Here is a 17,975-nt window from a genome sequence, read left to right as displayed (position 1 = left end):
AGGTGTTGATTTTTCTCAACAATTCATTGATCATTAGCGCCACATAGTATTGCCTCCACTGAAAAACAATAGACACATCTTGAGCCACAGAGGTGCTCCAAGTATCATGTTTACCATAACAAATACATAACCACATTCTACGCCTGAGAGTATCTTTTGGAAAGAAAATGTTCTGCTGTTTTAGGACAGATTTAACCTTGTTTGAAAATCTGGTTATATTTTTGAAACATTTAAAGTGATTAAGTTCTTTAGTGGGAACAAATAGGCGTAAGGCTGAGTGCCACAGACATGCTAGGGAAACATGCTAGGTTATAATAAAATATCATAATAACCTTCTTGAGGTTCTGCATGGAGGGGTCAGAGCTCGGCAGCGCTGCTCTCCAGAACATCTTCAGCAGAGACATGGCCTCCTCCAGGATCTGCCTCAGAGTCTTGGTGTTGGACAGCAGACTCTTCACACATCCATAGTCCAGTCCCTGCATACAGAGCTCAGTTAGATATTTACTTTAAACGTGTCATCATTTTTGTAATATAATAAATAATAAATACATGGCTCTCACCAGCTCACTGCTCTGTTTCCGGTCGCCCTCCAGCAGCGGGGGGCCGAGGCAGGCCTGCAGGGCGGTCTCCATGCGCTGGACGAGGCTCCGGCCCTCTAGCACTTGCTGCTGCAGAGCGCCGAAGTCATCCACGTGGCCGATGGCGTGGCGCCCATTGCGGTTTGCAAACGATCCATCAGGGGCGTCGCCCTCCAGCTCAGAGTGAGGGTCGAGAGGTTCTGCTGGAGGCAAAAAGAGCATGAATGTACATGGGGAAATAACTCTGAATGATGATTGTATTTCTTGTATTGCAGAAGAGAGTGACTCAAACATATTCTGTTAGGCAAACTACTGAAAAACAAGGGGTGATAACTGTTACAGAGCAACACAGTATCTTCACAGTCATTTAGAGTCACAGACATGCAGTGCGGTTAAAGTCACACCATTGGCGGTGCTGTGGCTGTCATCCAGGTCTGAGTAGGGGGGACCGGGGGACCCGCAGTTAAACAGACCAATGTCCCTGACTGGAGGAGAAGGAGCAGGGTCTGTGGAGATCACAGAAACACACACCAGGCTTGGACACACAGCAAACCACACCTCGATGAGCCGTACAAACATTATGTTGTTATTAAGTGTTATAGAAAGAAGAATGTCTCACCGTGCAGTAGCTGTCGCCTGTAGAAGTTATCTCTCTGCGGGCTGGCAGTGAGGGCGGAGAGGGAGGGGGTCCGAGGGGAGCCCATACCCAGCTTCTGCTCCAGCTGCTTGTGGAGCTCCAGCTGTTTGAGGGCACTGTTCTCCTGGACGCTGTTCTGCAGCTGAGCTCTCAGACTCCTCACCTCCCCCAGCAGCTCGCCCAGCTCCACCGGCAGACCTGGCAGCTCACACAGGAAGCCTGGAGACGAAACACACCGTCACTGAGCGGAGAGTGGGAATAATTCTACTACAGTGCAGAATTCAAGGGTTTTATTCTAGCACAATATTACAGTAATATTGGGTAGATGTAGCAAAGCAAAATGTCGGCATTACTTTGGATTTTAACATGTTTAAAAGGTTCAATCATAGGAAGAATTTAAGCAACTTAGGTTTATTGTTTGCCAACTCATACCAGTGTCCCATAATGCCATTCTTAATACAATCACCAGATGGAGCCAAAGTGTTACATTTAAAAATGAGTGTGTATTAAGCATAGCTAGTGTAAAAAGAGCAGACTGACCTTTCTTGGCTTTTGTGCTGGAACACACTTGATCGTACACTTGTAGTTCGTTCTGCAGGGAGTGTATGAGCTCTCTGCTCTCACAGAGCTGCTGCTGCAGGAGAGACACCTCATGCTGGAGCCTGAGGAAACATCACAGCGCATTTCAGTCAAAGAGTAGATATTTATACCAACATACATACGCAGTTTTCTCTACTAATCAGTCACTGTTTGATTCAGCACCAACCTGTTGGTTTTCTCCTGGCTGGCCAGCCGCTCCTGCCTCAGGATGTGAATCTGCTGGCCCTGTTCCTGGCTGTGAGCCTGCAGTCGTCTCAGCTCCTCTTTCCACTGCTCCGCCTCCAGCTCTGCTTGTTTCAGGCGAGCGCGAGCTGTAAATACCGCCTCCCGCAGCTGCACCACCTCCTCACATGTGTCTGTGAGAGGAGAGTATGGGTTATGGTGGATTCTTAAAGATCATAATGAATTATTTAGCTGGCTTTCAGATGCTACCTGTGCTGGCCTGCAGGCGTGACTGTAGGCCCACATTTTCTTCCTTCAGGACTCGGATCTCATTGGACAGCTGAGTGACTGTGTCCAGTCCCTGGATGTAGATGTTTGTAGGTGCCCCTGGAGAAATAAACAGGGCTTATTTTATGCAATTTATTGCACGAAGAACATGAAGAGTGTTGTAATGAGGGCTACAATACCTCCGTCACGCCCAGTCGAGGCCAGTCTCTCTTCCAGCTGCAGTCGGAGCCTCTCATTGGTCCTGATGGACTCCTCCAGACGCTGACGGAGACACCGCACCTCCCGCAGGTGCTCCTCCATCAAATGTACCCCTAGATAGAAACAGCATAAGAGTAATATTGTAATATTTTTTCAGAAATTGCACAACACTTTTCTTTTTTAATCTTGCTTTGAATTAATTACATATTACAATAATGTCTGACTTTGTTATAACAGTGTTGTTCTCATGACCTATTTTGTTAATTGTATTATCTTGTAAAGCCCTTTTACATGCATTTTGTGTTATGAAAGCTGCCTTATGAATACATTTTATTATTGTGTGACTGCTTGTTTGAATGTACTTTCATAATAAGACAACAGTATGGAGTCTCACCTGTATGGCTGCCTCCCTGGAGGTGTCCCGATCCAGAGTACCCTCCGCCCTGCTGACCCCTGTTGTCCATGTCCCACAGAGTCCCTCCTGTCAAAAGACCTGAGTCCGACTTCAGCGAGTGGCTTTCGGGAATGCCACCCAGTGGATACTGTTGAAAGGCATGCTGGGAGAGCTGGCTGTAGCTGGAGAGGTCGTGCTGGTTGTGGCCACCAGGTGAGAGGCTGAACAGAGGCTTGTCATGGGGGACTGCAAAGCCTGGAAACACCCACACAGAAGGGAAAGTATGTGACACATGATATAAGAAGGAAAGGGAAATGATCGTAGATATTATGATCTTAATTGAAGCTTTCTACACATGGCACACCACTCCAGGCCCTCACCCCTGTTCCTCTCCATCATCTGTCTGTACAGCGTGTCCAGCTCTGGGCGGACAGCGAGCACAGACAGGGCCCTGGGCCGAGGGGCAGAATAAACCTCTCTGCCCCAGGCGTCAGGGCCACAGGGGCCAGACAAGGAGAAGGAGACGGGATCACTAAAAAGGGCTGGAGGAGGATGACAGGAAGTGACACAAACAGAACATGAAGGATGAGGAAAAAGGAAAAATGTTGGGGAACTTTGCTTTTCATAGCCATCTGTAACTCTTGTACCTCTGGAGGAGTGACTGGTGAAACCCACAGGGGCGGAGCAAAGCATGTTGGGACAGCTGCTGGAGGTCTTGAGGAAGCCATGAGGAGGAATGGAGGATGGAAGGACTAAAGGAGGGGAATGGAAAGAGGGAGTGAAAGTGGATAGAAGAGGTATTTCTCAAACATGGAGAGGAGGAACAGGGGAATGAACTTTACCGTCTCGTTCTGATCCGTGTCCCGGCAGCCCCTCCTGGTATTCTAAATCGGAGCACATCTCCAGGTCTTCGTTGGTTCTGTACTCATCGGACACCAAGGACGTCCTGTCTGATTGGTCGGTGGTCTCAGAGAGGGCGTGGCAGCTGGACGGGGTCTCTGGACGCTGCTGCAGCTTGGTGTGGAGGGACTCGATGATTTTATCTTTCTGCTGAAGCTCTTTACTCAGCCTGCACATGCACACAAGAGAATCAACCATTTATTAATGGAATACTCAGTAGTTGTTAACAAAGAGGGAGGAAAGGAAAACTGGCTTCCATTTCTTTTGGTGAAACCAATAGTATACATTTTTTGCTGCAACGAATGAATCCAAGTCTTTTTAATATATTTGCCCTTTTTATTTCATGAATCTTTTTGATGATTTCAAGTCAACCATCTGCTGTTGCCTATGTAGACAGATCTTCCTAAAGTGAGTGCACCTATGTGAAGTCATTTCCCTTACTGTTTGAGTTGCCGAAGCAAGAGCTCCCTGTTTCTCTCCAACACCATCCTAACACAAGCCGTCTCTCTTGCTTGGCTTCGAGCGTTAGAAAAAGACCACAAAGAGTCCCTGTATATGGAGCTGTTCTTAGCAATCATAGATTTCCAGAGTGGAGCCATCACACCATCAGTCCAGTCCAGAAAGAAAGTTCTTGATGCACTACAGACTCTTCGTCTTCTGATTTGAGTAAGAATATCTGTATCCGAAAGGTTTTTTTTTAACCAAAACTCCAAAGAATGTAGTTATAATGAAGTCAAAATAACATCAATCCATTTATAAGAGACTCCAACGGAAACCATCTTTCACAAGTACTAGGACTGAATGAAGAAAAGGGACACATAGCCACACAGCCCTCCTGAGCCTCTTAAGCTGCTGCTGGGACACCTGTACTGTAAGTCCATTCAACTAAAACAACTTAAGGGTGAAGGCTCCATGCTGTGGCCTGTATGTGGATTAACAGCACCCTTCTGTCTCCTCTCCACCATAAGGAGCCATGTGGTGTGCCGCAGCGTGTCACATGACAAGGTAAACTAATCACTAGGACAGAGTAAGTGCTCCACAAAGAAGGCTAATAACTTCACGGGAGGTCCACAGATCACAACACCGCAGGCGCTTCTGTAGGCCATTATTTAGCTAGGTTTAGTGATTAAAATGTGTCTGTTCTGAATGCTGACTCACCGTAGTGCAAGCAACTCATGGCCTGCCTTGTCATCATGGCTCTCTGCACGTTCACCTATGGAAATACAACAGGAGAGAGGAAATGGTGAGAGGAACTGTTAGACATTTACAATTTGTGCACAAGAATGAGAAATTATAAAACATTTCTATTCTGATTTGGAAAGATTTTTCTTACGTCCAATGATCTTGGCGACCACTCTTTGTGCCAGGGCAGAGTTTTGTGCCAGCTGCTCCCTGAAGCTCTGACCCATGTAGTAATCTATATCATTCGCCCGCAGCAGCTCCTCGAAGGCCTGTGCGATGTTGAGAATTTGAGCAAGTTTAAGGATAAAGCCAAAAATGTAACACTTATATTAATTCCGCATTTTGGTAATATGCAGTTGAATGTAGTTTAATGATTGATTGAGTTAATGCAGAAGAGTTTTCAGCACCTTGGTGGTGTCACCCAGGTGTTGGGTGAGGATATGGCAGACTCCTTGCCCCTCTCTCATCCTCTGCCTCAGATGAGACAGCTCCCGAGCTTGTGCCTGGATCAGAGTGTTGTACTTCCTGGAAAGGGAGCATAATAACCACAGCATTAATAGAGGGCTGTAGGTAGGATGACTTGTTATACTTATGTGCAGCTATTAAATGATTTTAGATCAAATAAAAAGGCCTCTACGGTACACAGGGTCTAACAGCTACTTATATATTTGATCATGGCCTCTCTATCTCTGTCCCCTCACCCAGGCCAGGTGGCACATTTCCCCTCCTCTGCTTGGCCTTTGCCCTCCAGTCTGGAGCTTTTAAGCTGCGACTCCAGTGAAGCAACTCGTGCCATCAGTTCCTGCAGCTCCCTGCTGGGCTTGGATCCCGAGCGGACCCCTTGGGTGTCTGACATCCAGCCTTCATCCTCTTCAGCACCGCTGGGGGCCGGCGACGTCTCAAAGGCCCAGTTTACCTAGAAGGTGAGGATCAAATGTGCATCTTTGTTAGACTTAAAGCTCACCTATTAGCTCACTGCTCAGATAAAGCTAAAAGCTGCCGTGATTAAACGCCATCATGTTCTAAACCACATCAAGGATTATTTCTGAAACAGTATGGATCTCAAATGCTTTTTCTCTTGCGGGTTTACCACAAGGTGAGTTCCTTTTTTTAGTTCTGCTTTTTTACACATGCTCTCTCCAGTGCAGGTTAGCTCTGAGTGTTAGCGATGCTTGCTAATGTAAACACAGACCATATTACTTCCAAAACACGTCACGCATTGTTTCCGATAGCAACGTTTCTGATAGGGCCGTTGGTGTAAAGCCAGCCCACTTTTCCGATATTACGTCATATCGGCAGCAAATCTGGATCAGCTCCGTTGACCCCCGATTTTTTAGATTTGGGCACGGAGGGGAAAGAGAGAGGGTTTTGTTTTCTAACACTTTGTGAGTTTCCTGACAAATATTTATGTATAAAAGTGCATTTTGCATGATAGGAGACCTTTAAATACACCTGAAAGACCATGTAGAGTAGCTTGTTAATGTTACAGTAGCTTGTTATTGTTCCAGTACCTTGCGGGGGGTTCTCTCCAGGCTGGAGGCGTAGTCGCTGGTGGTGGACAGGGAGCGGACTCGCAGCTGCAGCCCCCGGATCACCTTGTGGCAGCGGCTCAGCTGAGAGCGGAGATCCTGGACGAGATGCTGCAGAGAGGCGGACTCATCGCCCATTTCATAACCATCTGTGTTACTGCTGCCAGCGTACCAGCTGCCGCCCCCAACCTCGTAGTCCTGCTGATTGGACAGTGATGTGCACATCTCCAGGTCATCAAACTCTGAAGGAGGGAGAGAGAGATGTAGGATTATTGAGTGTATTTGCAGGAGAGAACATGGGGTGTTTATGATGGAGGGGAATGTGTTTGTCACCTGGGCTGCTGGCGTCTTCTCTCTCTGCTTCGTTCTCACTACGACCACAAGTCTCGTACCCCAGATCCTGGAGGTCCACTTGGACCTGCTTATTGGCCTGCTGGACGGATGTCTCGGCTGCAGAGACAAGGGAAAGAAATAACTTCACTCTCAGAGTTTGATTAAGGTTTTGAGCATTTGTCTGTTCTTCCATGTGTCTAATAACACTTCTTCATGAGTGTTCCTGAGAGTGACTCACTGAGCAGATCTCTGTAGTCCTTCAGTTGTTCGGCCTGAGCGTGCACCGTTGCCTCGGACACCATCAGCCTCTCCTGCAACTCTCTGTTTTCCTGGTGGCTCACAGCCAGATTGGAGCTCAGGCGGGACGCTTGTTCACGAAGACCCTCATCTATATCCTGCCAGAGCACTCCCACTTCACTGCTGTCACCAGGAGGCTCCACTTCCTGCAACAGCAAAGGGTTTAAGCAACTCTGATTTGTAATACACAAAAAGGATATCACAGGTACGTCGTTTTAACATGAGAACATACGTTTTATTTGACATTCTTATTATACAAATAGCAGAATTTACTGAAGGAACACTGATCTCACTTATATAAACAATCATGAGACTAAAAGAACAAAACACCCGCACACAGAGCCTGTGAATGGAGACCTGGTGATGAGAGCAGGAGGGCAGGGCCTGGAGGCAACGCTGCTCCAACACAGTTTACTGAAATACTTCTTGAAACCAGCAATGAGATTGCTTTAGTTACAGAGGTGGGGCATAACTTGTGTTAAATCCATCTGGTGTCTGATGTTTTTTACCAAAGTATCGTTTTACATGCAAAATATATTATGAGCTTTAAAACCAGATTAATTTTAAATAACTTAAAATAGAAGTTTCAACCTGGATTATTGACGATGTTATACTCTTTCATACAGCTTTTTCAAGCCTTCGTTGTTTTACGATATTTTCTTCTTATAAAAATGAGCCCCTTTTCCATTACCAAGTATAATATTGTTTGACATGTTTCTCTCTTAATAGTAAAATCATTTTCAGATTTGTTGAAGGAGAGATAAAAAAAACTATTTATTTTTTTTACATACATTTTTGTTACAATGTAAATACCTCAATAAAAAGCATATTTCATGCCTATCATATTCCCTTTCTACAGACTTGTGCTTTCTACCTTTATTGGAAAACCCTGAAAATCTTTAACGCCTCAGAGTTCAAATAATCTGACTAAACTTTGCTAGATAGATAGTTACAAGCTGCTGCAGTAAATCACTAAAAGTGTGATTCTGTTCTTACCGTCTCAGGCTGGTGTGTGTGATGAGGGGTGGTCAGACAGCGCGGCCTCTTGCAGTCCCTCTTTCCATGGTCGTCACTCAGACTGACACACAGATGACCACGCTTCCCTGCCGGCACCGGAGATGTTTCCTCCTCTTCATCTTCTTCCTCGATATCCCAATCCTCTTCTTCTTCTTCCTCCTCGTCCTCGTCCTCCTCTTCCTGGTTCAGTCCTCGACTGTCTTTCAGAGCTTGCTTCTCTTGCTGTAGACCCTGCAGTGCACTCCTGGCAGATGACGGGAAGAAAGACCAAAGTTGAAATCAAGATCACTATCACATTTCTTGCTCCATACATGCAATAATGTCGAGTTTCAAGTCATCAGCAAACAAATACGCACCTCATCTGAGCCACGGAGTTGTATCCATCCCTCTCCAGTTGTGACTGTATTTCTTTAAGCTGGACTTCAAGTGTGTTCTTTGCTTCCTCAAGCTGCTTCACATCAGACACCAGCACGCTTGTCACACCCTCAGCTCCACAAACCTTAACACACGTCAAAAGAAATATATTCAATTATTTATGTGCATCTGGTTAAATAATCAACGGCTTTCTCCAAGGCTTAAATAAGTAAGAGATCCATAAATATCGGGTTACAAACATCGATCTAAAGGGATTTCATATTCAAATGTTCATAAAAGTATCTTACCTGAATGGAGGCCAAACTTCTGGCTGTCACTTTTTCATCATCCTCTATGCTGTCAGTGAACTCGTCACTGCTGCCTTCTTCATCATCTCCCTCCTCCTCTTCTGTGCTGAGCTCTGGGAAACACAACAACCATATAAGCACAAAATCCACCTTTATTACCCCCTTTGTTTATCGCTTAATCCTCTGTTCCACTTATTATTCTTACTATTTTTATGTTCCTCCCTCTCCTGCATCCACCGTCTACCCCATTATTTCTCTTTGTACGCTGAATTCTTTGTATGGAAATCATGGGACTAAAGGGAAATGTTTTGTCATATGTTGCCTGCCACCCAAAAACACACTGGAGGCAGAGCAACCCGTAAATGGATATATATATATATATATATATACTATATAATATTATACATTCACACAAGTTTTGTGGTGATTTTGGGCTTAATACTGAGTATGTATGATGATTGTTTACTGTTGTGTGTTAAAGTAAGTATACATGAACAGGAGGTATCAGTGGATAGTGACTGACAGGGGCTTTAAAGGAATATTGTATAACATAATAGGCACTAATCACACACACACACACACACACACACACACACACACACACACACACACACACACACACACACACACACACACACACACACACACACACACACACACACACACACACACACACACACACACACACACACACACACACACACACACACACACACACACACACACACACTTTGTGTATGGGTGTGTAAGTTAAGTTGCTTGGTGCATTTTTGGGGGCTTATTGGATTACTTCATAATATTAAACTAATACAACATATGTATTAAAATCACATTTATGAAATATCTTTTTGAGATGGCAAAAGGTTCATGGAGCTACCTGCTGGGTTATTATATATTGTACAACAATAAGAATGTGCTCTGTAAGCTTAAGTGACTGAATGTGGGGCTCTGTTTGCACACTGTGGCTCTACATATTGTCACCACTCTCATACTACAAACATATAGAAAAGGACACACTGTGTTTCTTTGTCATTTCAACAAATGTGGATTTCATGCTTTTTTTTCAGAATGTCAGTAGAAGGGCTCACATGAGTTTCCCTTATTTAGTGTATTGGGCATTTTAGTGTTGTGAATATCCAATTGTGCATTTCAGCAGGACAGCCATGCACACATGAAAACCAAGCCACATCATGCATGAGGACGGACATGAGGGAGAAACACTCAATTGGATTAGAGATTTCTGCTGATTTACATTATAGTTTCATGTTCATACTGAATCTGTTGACAAATTCAGATATTTTGGATAATATTTCAACACATTTATAACATGTGTTTTATTATATAAGTAAACTAAATACAGGACAAACTCGGGGGCTGGGTTGCATAGAATTGGTTCGGATAGATAAACTGTGGGTTGATCTTTGGGGAAGGAAGGAAGGTCTATAAGGGACCAAATAGGGGAATTCAGAGTTGGGATATTATAAACACAAATTCCCAATTAAACACAACAAACAGAAGTGCTTTTGACAAAAAGCCAGCCCATTTTTTTTATTTCTGTTAAATTAAAAATACAAAAAGTTTTGACAAGGATTCCATATCTGAGGCTAGATGAGAGATCAGGGCACAAATCCCAGAAAATGAACTCTACCAAATGTAAATATTGAATGGGTAAGTATTATTTCTGGCGTTGACATCTCGCGATGAATAGAGGGCACAGTCCAGACAGTAAAATGACTTGATAATATATTATCTTGCTTTATGGCTGACATAAGTTCAACAAGCATATCAAAACAACACAAACTAAACTAGCATAATTTAAATTCATCAGCATTTTTACCGTAGCTGACCGTATGTTTCATGCGTAATTAGCAGATTCAAATGTAAAGAGCCGGTCAACTATATGAGAGAAATCTTTTGGGATTACTATTTCATTTTGGGCCTTGTTGAGTATGCACATCCTGTCCACAAACAGATGATATAAAAACAAATGATAGATGGTGAGACGTTTCACTGTAACGCACAAGCTTGAGTTTCTCCACAAGACGTAACTTCACTGTGACGGTAAGGCTGGAAGAGTGACACCGGTGAGAGACAGCACACAGAAATGGCAATACAGAACAATCGCACTGCAAAGCAATATGCAGGCTGTTTTTAGAAACAATAAAAAAATATATTCACACCACACAAAATATATTAATAAAAAAACTCTGGGTTGCACGTTGCCACTTCACATCAATGAGGTTAATCTGAACAGGCTTCTGCTACTTCAGTAGTGCATGTGCTATGTGGATAAAGCTGCCTGAAGACTGAAAGTCAGATATGATTCTTATTCTCACTTGGAGCAGAATTTCCTGATCCTATTCACTTTTCTTTATAAATCTGACTTTCAGCATCTCCAGGCAGCTCCAAGTCACTCAGCAGTGCTGTGTTCAGACATCACAGAGCGTTAGTGACAGTGCCCTCTGGACCCTGCCCACCTCCAAAGTCAGGCTGCCTGTTAGCATCCCGCTCCAGCACCACGGCCATGTTACGGGTCTTGGCCAGGACCTCCTCCAGCTGTCTGCGGAGCGCCTGCACCGAGTCGAGCTCAGTGTGGAGGGCCTGGATCTTCTCAGAGCTGAGGAGAGAAGAAGACTTGCTTTAAAAAAAAATAAAAACAGCGACTTACTGTTTTCACAGGAACACTGGGTGCAGCGTCTGTACCTGTCACTCCTGGTGTGAATGTTCTTGAGATTTTGGTACACTCTCTTCTCCGCCCTCAAGGCATCATTCAGCTTGTTGTACTCTGACACAAGCTGCTCCAGCACACACTACATCAGAACGGCAGGCAGGGCGGAGAAGGAAGCAGACACATAATGAAAACACATTATTAAGCCGCATCTTCACACACTGTTTAATCTGTAGAGGATAAGGCCAATTCCTACTTGGTGATCAGTGATGTCCTGGTGAGCCAAACATGAACGCAGAGCAGAGAGCTCCTCCTGCAGGGAGAGGGCACAAGTGAGTTAAAAAAGAGGGGGAACATATCGTTTGTATGCATCACCACAGGTTCCACATACTGTATATACCTGAGCCTCCTTCTCCTTCTTGACTACCAGCTGCAACTCCTCCTGTAGAGCCGTCACCTCGTCCTCCCTGTCTGTGAAAGATGGCTGCATGGACTCCTCCTGGCTCCATCAGCTCCTGAGGAATAAAGCATACTGTTCAGATCAAATGAACAGGAGAGAAAGGGAGAAAGCCAAGGGAAACAAACAAACATGTACCTTGATGAAGGCTTCTTTCTCTTTGAGGAGACTCCGCAGATTCTCCGTGTCTCCTTCAGTTTCCCTCTCCTTTTCCTGGTTCAGCTTGCACAGCTCTTGCTCTCTGGAGGACAGGTGTCGGCGAAGCTCCTGCAGCTGGCCGCTCCGCTCACTGATCACAAGGGAGAGCCTGTAGGAGGAGTCCTAAAGAGAGAGGGAGATATCAGGTTAGTCTCAGGTTATTTTTAAACTTTCAATCTGCAGTTTGCTCGGTAGTGATTTATATACCTGCAGATACTGGTCTTTGGAGCTGAGAGTGTTCAGCATGTCCTGGACCTGTGCTCGGTGTTCACTGGACTGGCGACTGCGGTCTGACAGCAGTTCCTGGAAGAGCTTTTCTCTCAGCGCCAGCCGCGCCTTCAACTCCTCTACAACCTCAGTTGGACCGGCCTGAACTCTGGCAACAAGGGTGGCTGTCAGATCCTACACACACACACACACACACACACACACACACACACACACACACACACACACACACACACACACACACACACACACACACACACACACACACACACACACACACACACACACACACACACACACACACACACACACACACACACACACACACACACACACACACACACACACACACACACACACACACACACACACACACACACACACACACAACAAGCCTCGTCAGCACACCTGTTGTGTTTGAGAAAGTCAAAACAAGCAGCACAGGTCTGTCTACATGTTCTGGTTTTTTAAAGCTGCAGGCATTGCCATCACAATAAGGGCAATACATGAGAGAGTGTGTGTGTGTGTGTGTGTGTGTGTGTGTGTGTGTGTGTGTGTGTGTGTGTGTGTGTGTGTGTGTGTGTGTGTGTGTGTGTGTGTGTGTGTGTGTGTGTGTGTGTGTGTGTGTGTGTGTGTGTGTTACCTGTGCCTCCTGGCTGTGTGTCTGCAGAGCCTCCTGTAGCTGGCTGATGATGGAGTCCTTCTCTCTCAGGGTGTTCCTCTCCTTCTCCTCGCTCTGCTGCTTCAGCCACTGGAGGTTCCTGTAGGCCTCGGCCGCCTGCTCCAGCTCCAGATCTTTGCCGCGCACCAGGGCGTCCAGACTCTGAAGTTCAGTCACAGGTGGAAACACACCAACACATATTATTCCTCACATTTGTCTAAAATAAAAACAGAATCCACAATTCCTCTTCCTGCTCAGCCAGGAGCTTTATGACCAAAGTCAAGCGTACCGTGATGGTCTCCTCGTTGTTGGACAGGATGCAGCGCAGTCTCTCCAGGTCTCGCTCCTTCTCCCTGAGGGCGAGCTGCAGCCTCCTCACCTGGCCCTCGCGCTCCTCCACGCAGCGGAACTTGTCATCGATGGAGCGCTGCAGATGGCGGAGCAGGAAATATATTTTGTAATCATACTGATGCTATTCTGGGCACCCTGTACTGTGATATTCAGGAGCAGGTGTGCAATATTTGAAACTCCTGCTCCTTCTTTCACACTGCCGTAGGGATGCAACAGAACAGTTCATGTTGGTTGGTTGTGAAATGTAATAATGACTTATCTATGGCACTTTCGACTGTTGCAAGATGCATACTTATGTCTTTTCTCTCCGTAGTATACAGGGATGACTGTCGTGTTGATAACAAAGTCTACATGGAGCCGTAGTTTGGGGTCATCTCGCTATTTATACCGAGCTGACATTCATTCATGTCCCTGCTGTGTATATAAATGTGCATGTGTGGGTGTTTACCTCCAGGGCTCTGTCTCTATCTTTAATACGCTCCCGTAGATTCTCCAGCAGGGCATCTCTAGGTTTGGAGCTTCCTGTGGACTCCATCATCTCGGAGTACTCCTACAGATACAAAGATTTTTAGACAGGATCAGAAATGTGAAACTACATAGAGAATGAAACGATTGATTGGGATTGTGTACATTACCTGTAGCTGTTGCTCCTTGTCCTGCAGAGTGTGTTTGAGCTGTGCGATGCTCCTCTCCTTCTCCTGCAGCCCAGTGTGTCTCTCTTCCTCGGCCTCCTTCAGAGCTGCTTCTTTAGCCTGAAGCTCAGAGCGAGTTTTCTGAAGGGCGCATCGCAGATCCTGCAGAACAAAGAGGAGAGGTCACACATGCTGCATCCTTCATACTGCCAAGACTTCTCTCACTCTCACACATTGACAACTCTTACCTGGTTGTGCTTTTCTGTGACCTCCCTGTGCTGCTGCGCCTCCTGTAGGTCAGAGTTGAGTCTGTCCTTAGACCTGGACATATCTTCTCCTTGTCTCTGGTTCTGTCTCACACTCCTCTGGCTGGCCTCCAGCTCCAGCCCGAGGGAGAACAAGGAGCTTTGCACTGCCAGCAGCTCGCCCTGCAGCTGGGCGAGCTTTACGGACTCACTGACCCCCTCTGGAGTCTAAAGAATGAGGACACAGAACCCGTTCAGTACGTCATGAGGCTGGAGACAAGATTTCTCACTATTGATAAGGAATGATCCTGGATCAGGGTTTGTGCCACGGCTCACCTTGCATTGAGTAAGCTGGTTGCGATGGATCATATCTCTCAGCTTACACAGAGTCGAGTTCTGCCCCTCCATCAGCTGGTATAGCTCTTGGGCCTTAACGCAGAATAAATCAGGGGTATGAGAACCTTTTCAAACTCAGGTATCATCTCACACAGGCTGACAACATATACAAACACTAACCTCACTGTCCTTGGTGCTGATGGACTCTGAGAGACCCTGAATGGTTCTCTCCTGACTCTGAGCAGCCTGGCGGATTGAACGCAGCTCACACTCCATCTCCTGCAGCTTCTCCTGCAGCTTCTACAGACAGAGAAAGGTCACTGTTACATTATGTGGATTCATCAAGCCTATTCCATTATAATGAGGCATATTTGTAATGAGACATACCATGTTGTTGGCCTCGCTCTCATGGATCTTGGCCTGCAGGGATTGGACCTGGAGCTGGGCCTTCTGCAGCTCTCTGACACACTGCCCGGCCGCACACTCATACTGGTTCAGTTGACTCTGCTGCTCCTCCACGAGGCTCTGTAATGAACAGGAAGGGACGCGAGTGTTTCGACTTGCTCGTTAGTCTTCTCAATAAATCCAGCAGCTGAATTATTTGTGTGCAAGATTATTTGTTTGTCGTGAGAAAAACAGAGGGATTGTGTACCATGTGTACAACATTTACAAACTCTGATCATTCATGTGTGTACTTTGTAAAAAGCCATGTCGGGGAGAGAGCTTCTAAAGTGGTGTGTGGCAGTTTGCATGCATGAGTTAGCACAAGGGAGCATGATCAAAGTGCTCTGTGCCACTATTATCTTTACATAACCTTGTTTCCAATGTTCACTTACTAGAGGAAGGTTATCAATAAGACACACTGACCTATGCTTGATTACACAAGATCCTTTAGTTGTTTAATGCATTTTTTAGAACCTCAAATGATTATGTTGACATTTTTAAATAAGGTTATTGCACTAGCCAACCACAGTTGAGATGGAAGAATGGTCTGACAATGTGTGGATCATTTAGCCTCAAGGGCTCAGAGTGAAAATAGGCCAGTAGTGGAGTCACTTTGTCTTAATGTCTCCCCACATCTAACCTACTTCGGGTGCAGCCCTGGCAGAGATCACGCAGAGACAAATGCACACTCTATCCAATCCAAAAACTATTGTTGAGGATTATTGGCTTGAATATTTTAGTATTGCACAAATGTTGTCCTCACATAATTAAATCACACAGATAAATCCTGTTCTACAACTTACTCGTTTTCAACAGGAAAAACCAGCACGCTGTTATTTGTTTGCAGGCTGTGTTCATGCTTTGGTGTATTTGGCAGTTGTGATGGAAGACACTGCACATCCTCAGCATCTTAATTTAGAACCACTTAAATATATAAGCTTCACATTAAAATGATAGATATTTACACTTGCTAAAAGGGTCAAACATGACTGTGCTTTCTACTTTATTGACATGACCAATGACCTCCTTGTGCTTGTACACAGTGTTTCCCCTACCATTGTCTTGGTGGGGCGCTGCGCCCTGCCAACAGAGCCCCGCGTGTTTTAAAAAAAATTATTATTATTTTTTAAATTATTTTTTATATATATATATAGCACCACATTGTAACTGAAGTAATCTATCTACGGTCCGTTTTCACATTGAACATGTGCTCTTTTATTAAATAAACTAAACGCTTTCATTTTAAGTTGTGAGTATAGTGTTTTTGAACCTAAAAAACACTGATGCATTAATCAATAACAATAATCCACAGCTCCTCTCTCTGCTCCAGAGGATTCAAAAATATATATACCCCCCCGCTCAGGCAGCACCCCCCCAAAGCTGTAAACCTATGGGAAACACTGCACTCCCATACACACAGAAACTAGGCCATGTGTTGTGTCACAGCTTACCCTCACCTGACAGCTCATGTAATGTTTTCCCACATATAGCCAATTAAGTGCACCCGTTTTGTGGGGATTGTCTGTCAAACATCAAAGCGTGTTGGGTTGGTTCACTCATATTGCTGCAAATTCTGCAAATTTGCAGTGCATGGGCGAAATGATGATTCATCATCCAGCAATAGTGAAATCCCTGTATTAATCACCATCACTGTCAAGGTTTTATACCTGGTGAGGACGTGGGGAAGGATATTCTTTGTACAAATCTTCCAACAACTCTTGCATGTCAGTCAGGTTCAGATCCTGATCAACCAGCCTGATCACAGGGGTCTCCAGCTCAGGAGTTGGCGTGTGGTCATCTCTTTCTCCCTCTGGATTCCCATATGACATTCCCAGAACTGGATCAGGGAAGCAGAGTCTATGACCTCCATTACTGGAGCTGCGTTGGAGCACTGGCAGCTTGCTCCCCTTAGAGCTCAGGACTGGCCGGTAGGCAGCATAGCTCTGCAGCAGACAGAGAGCCAGAGAGAGGCTGGGGCCGGGTGAGGCCGGGCCAGCTGGGGCTCCCATGTGCTCCTCAGAGAGGGAGTCAGATATCCGGTCATCTATAAGTTCCCTAGGGGAGCTCAGCCGCCCATCTGTTATGGCTCCAGACTGAATATATTCCTCAGTCAGCTCTAAGGATGCTACAGAGGGGCTGGAGCTGGCTCTTCCAGCCAGGGTGCGTTCACTGTCTGATGTCCTCGAGGGTTCCTGAGAACCAGGAACCAGTGTTAAAGAGGAGGGGGGTTCTTCTGAATCCTCCACATTATTTCGTTCTCGCTCTCCCCCACCTCCTACGGTCACACTCCCTCCAATAACACTGGCTGAGTATCCAGATGATGGGCCGCAGGAAATACTCCGTGCCAGCTTCCTGGGCACCTTACAAACAGCTTCATAGTCAGAGTCGGCCACTCGCCAGTAGGAACATCCGCGACACTTCCTGGGAGTGCTGGGAACACAGCGCTGTGAGCCTGCGACTGTGACCTCTGACCCTGGACCAGCAGGAGGGTGCTGGTGGTGCTGACAGTCTATGCCGTCGTCAGCCCAGGACTCATACAAAGAGTAGACCAGATCGTCCTGGAGCAGGGAGCAGTACTTTGCATGAGTGAGGCCTGAAATGTCCACCATTCCATCTCCAAGTTCCTCATTGTCTCCAGATGTTACAGCACCTTCTTCTGAGTTTGTTTTCCGGTAGAGCCCGCCGATGCACTGCCTGAGCCGGTGTTTCTCCTGCAGGAGCCGCTGCAGCCTCTCAATGGACAGGGCTTCCACGCGGGCGATCACGGTGTCGAAGCGGTACATGCGGTCCAGCATGAAGGTGCACTTGGAGCAGGCAAACTCCCCTCTGCCATCCCGAGTCAGCTCTTGCCCCAGAGCGTGAGACAGCAGCACTTGCAGGTTGAGCTTGGGGGTAGGATGGAAGATCCATCGTCGCTGGTTACCGCAGAGCTCCCGTCCACAGATGCGACACGCTTCCTTCATCTTGAGATCAAGCAT

The 17,975-nt window shown here is 46.0% G+C and overlaps 1 protein-coding gene across 1 annotated transcript in view; it reads right to left on the bottom strand.

The window, feature by feature from the left end:
- The window catches only part of LOC307018180 (myomegalin-like), a gene marked incomplete at its 5' end in the record, with an annotated part of 23,431 nt that extends 5,456 nt beyond the window's left edge, over positions 1-17,975 (bottom strand). Inside the window, 38 exon segments of the mRNA XM_079648312.1 lie at positions 333-476; positions 561-781; positions 983-1,084; positions 1,198-1,434; positions 1,756-1,877; positions 1,982-2,171; positions 2,248-2,364; positions 2,445-2,576; positions 2,858-3,112; positions 3,238-3,399; positions 3,505-3,609; positions 3,700-3,926; positions 4,916-4,970; positions 5,091-5,208; positions 5,347-5,464; positions 5,641-5,855; positions 6,451-6,710; positions 6,802-6,918; positions 7,040-7,244; positions 8,095-8,359; positions 8,472-8,614; positions 8,778-8,890; positions 11,255-11,394; positions 11,481-11,587; positions 11,702-11,758; positions 11,846-11,948; positions 11,950-11,960; positions 12,041-12,223; positions 12,308-12,502; positions 12,972-13,151; positions 13,279-13,416; positions 13,789-13,890; positions 13,976-14,134; positions 14,221-14,445; positions 14,554-14,646; positions 14,734-14,853; positions 14,941-15,078; positions 16,665-17,975. Coding sequence (XP_079504438.1) covers positions 333-476; positions 561-781; positions 983-1,084; positions 1,198-1,434; positions 1,756-1,877; positions 1,982-2,171; positions 2,248-2,364; positions 2,445-2,576; positions 2,858-3,112; positions 3,238-3,399; positions 3,505-3,609; positions 3,700-3,926; positions 4,916-4,970; positions 5,091-5,208; positions 5,347-5,464; positions 5,641-5,855; positions 6,451-6,710; positions 6,802-6,918; positions 7,040-7,244; positions 8,095-8,359; positions 8,472-8,614; positions 8,778-8,890; positions 11,255-11,394; positions 11,481-11,587; positions 11,702-11,758; positions 11,846-11,948; positions 11,950-11,960; positions 12,041-12,223; positions 12,308-12,502; positions 12,972-13,151; positions 13,279-13,416; positions 13,789-13,890; positions 13,976-14,134; positions 14,221-14,445; positions 14,554-14,646; positions 14,734-14,853; positions 14,941-15,078; positions 16,665-17,975 — 6,885 coding nt within the window.

This window comes from Notothenia rossii (assembly GCF_949606895.1).
Source record: "Notothenia rossii genome assembly, chromosome: 9".
Taxonomy (NCBI): Eukaryota; Metazoa; Chordata; class Actinopteri; order Perciformes; family Nototheniidae; genus Notothenia; species Notothenia rossii.
Note: the sequence above shows the minus strand (reverse complement) of the source record. Positions and strands in the feature narration are given on the sequence as shown.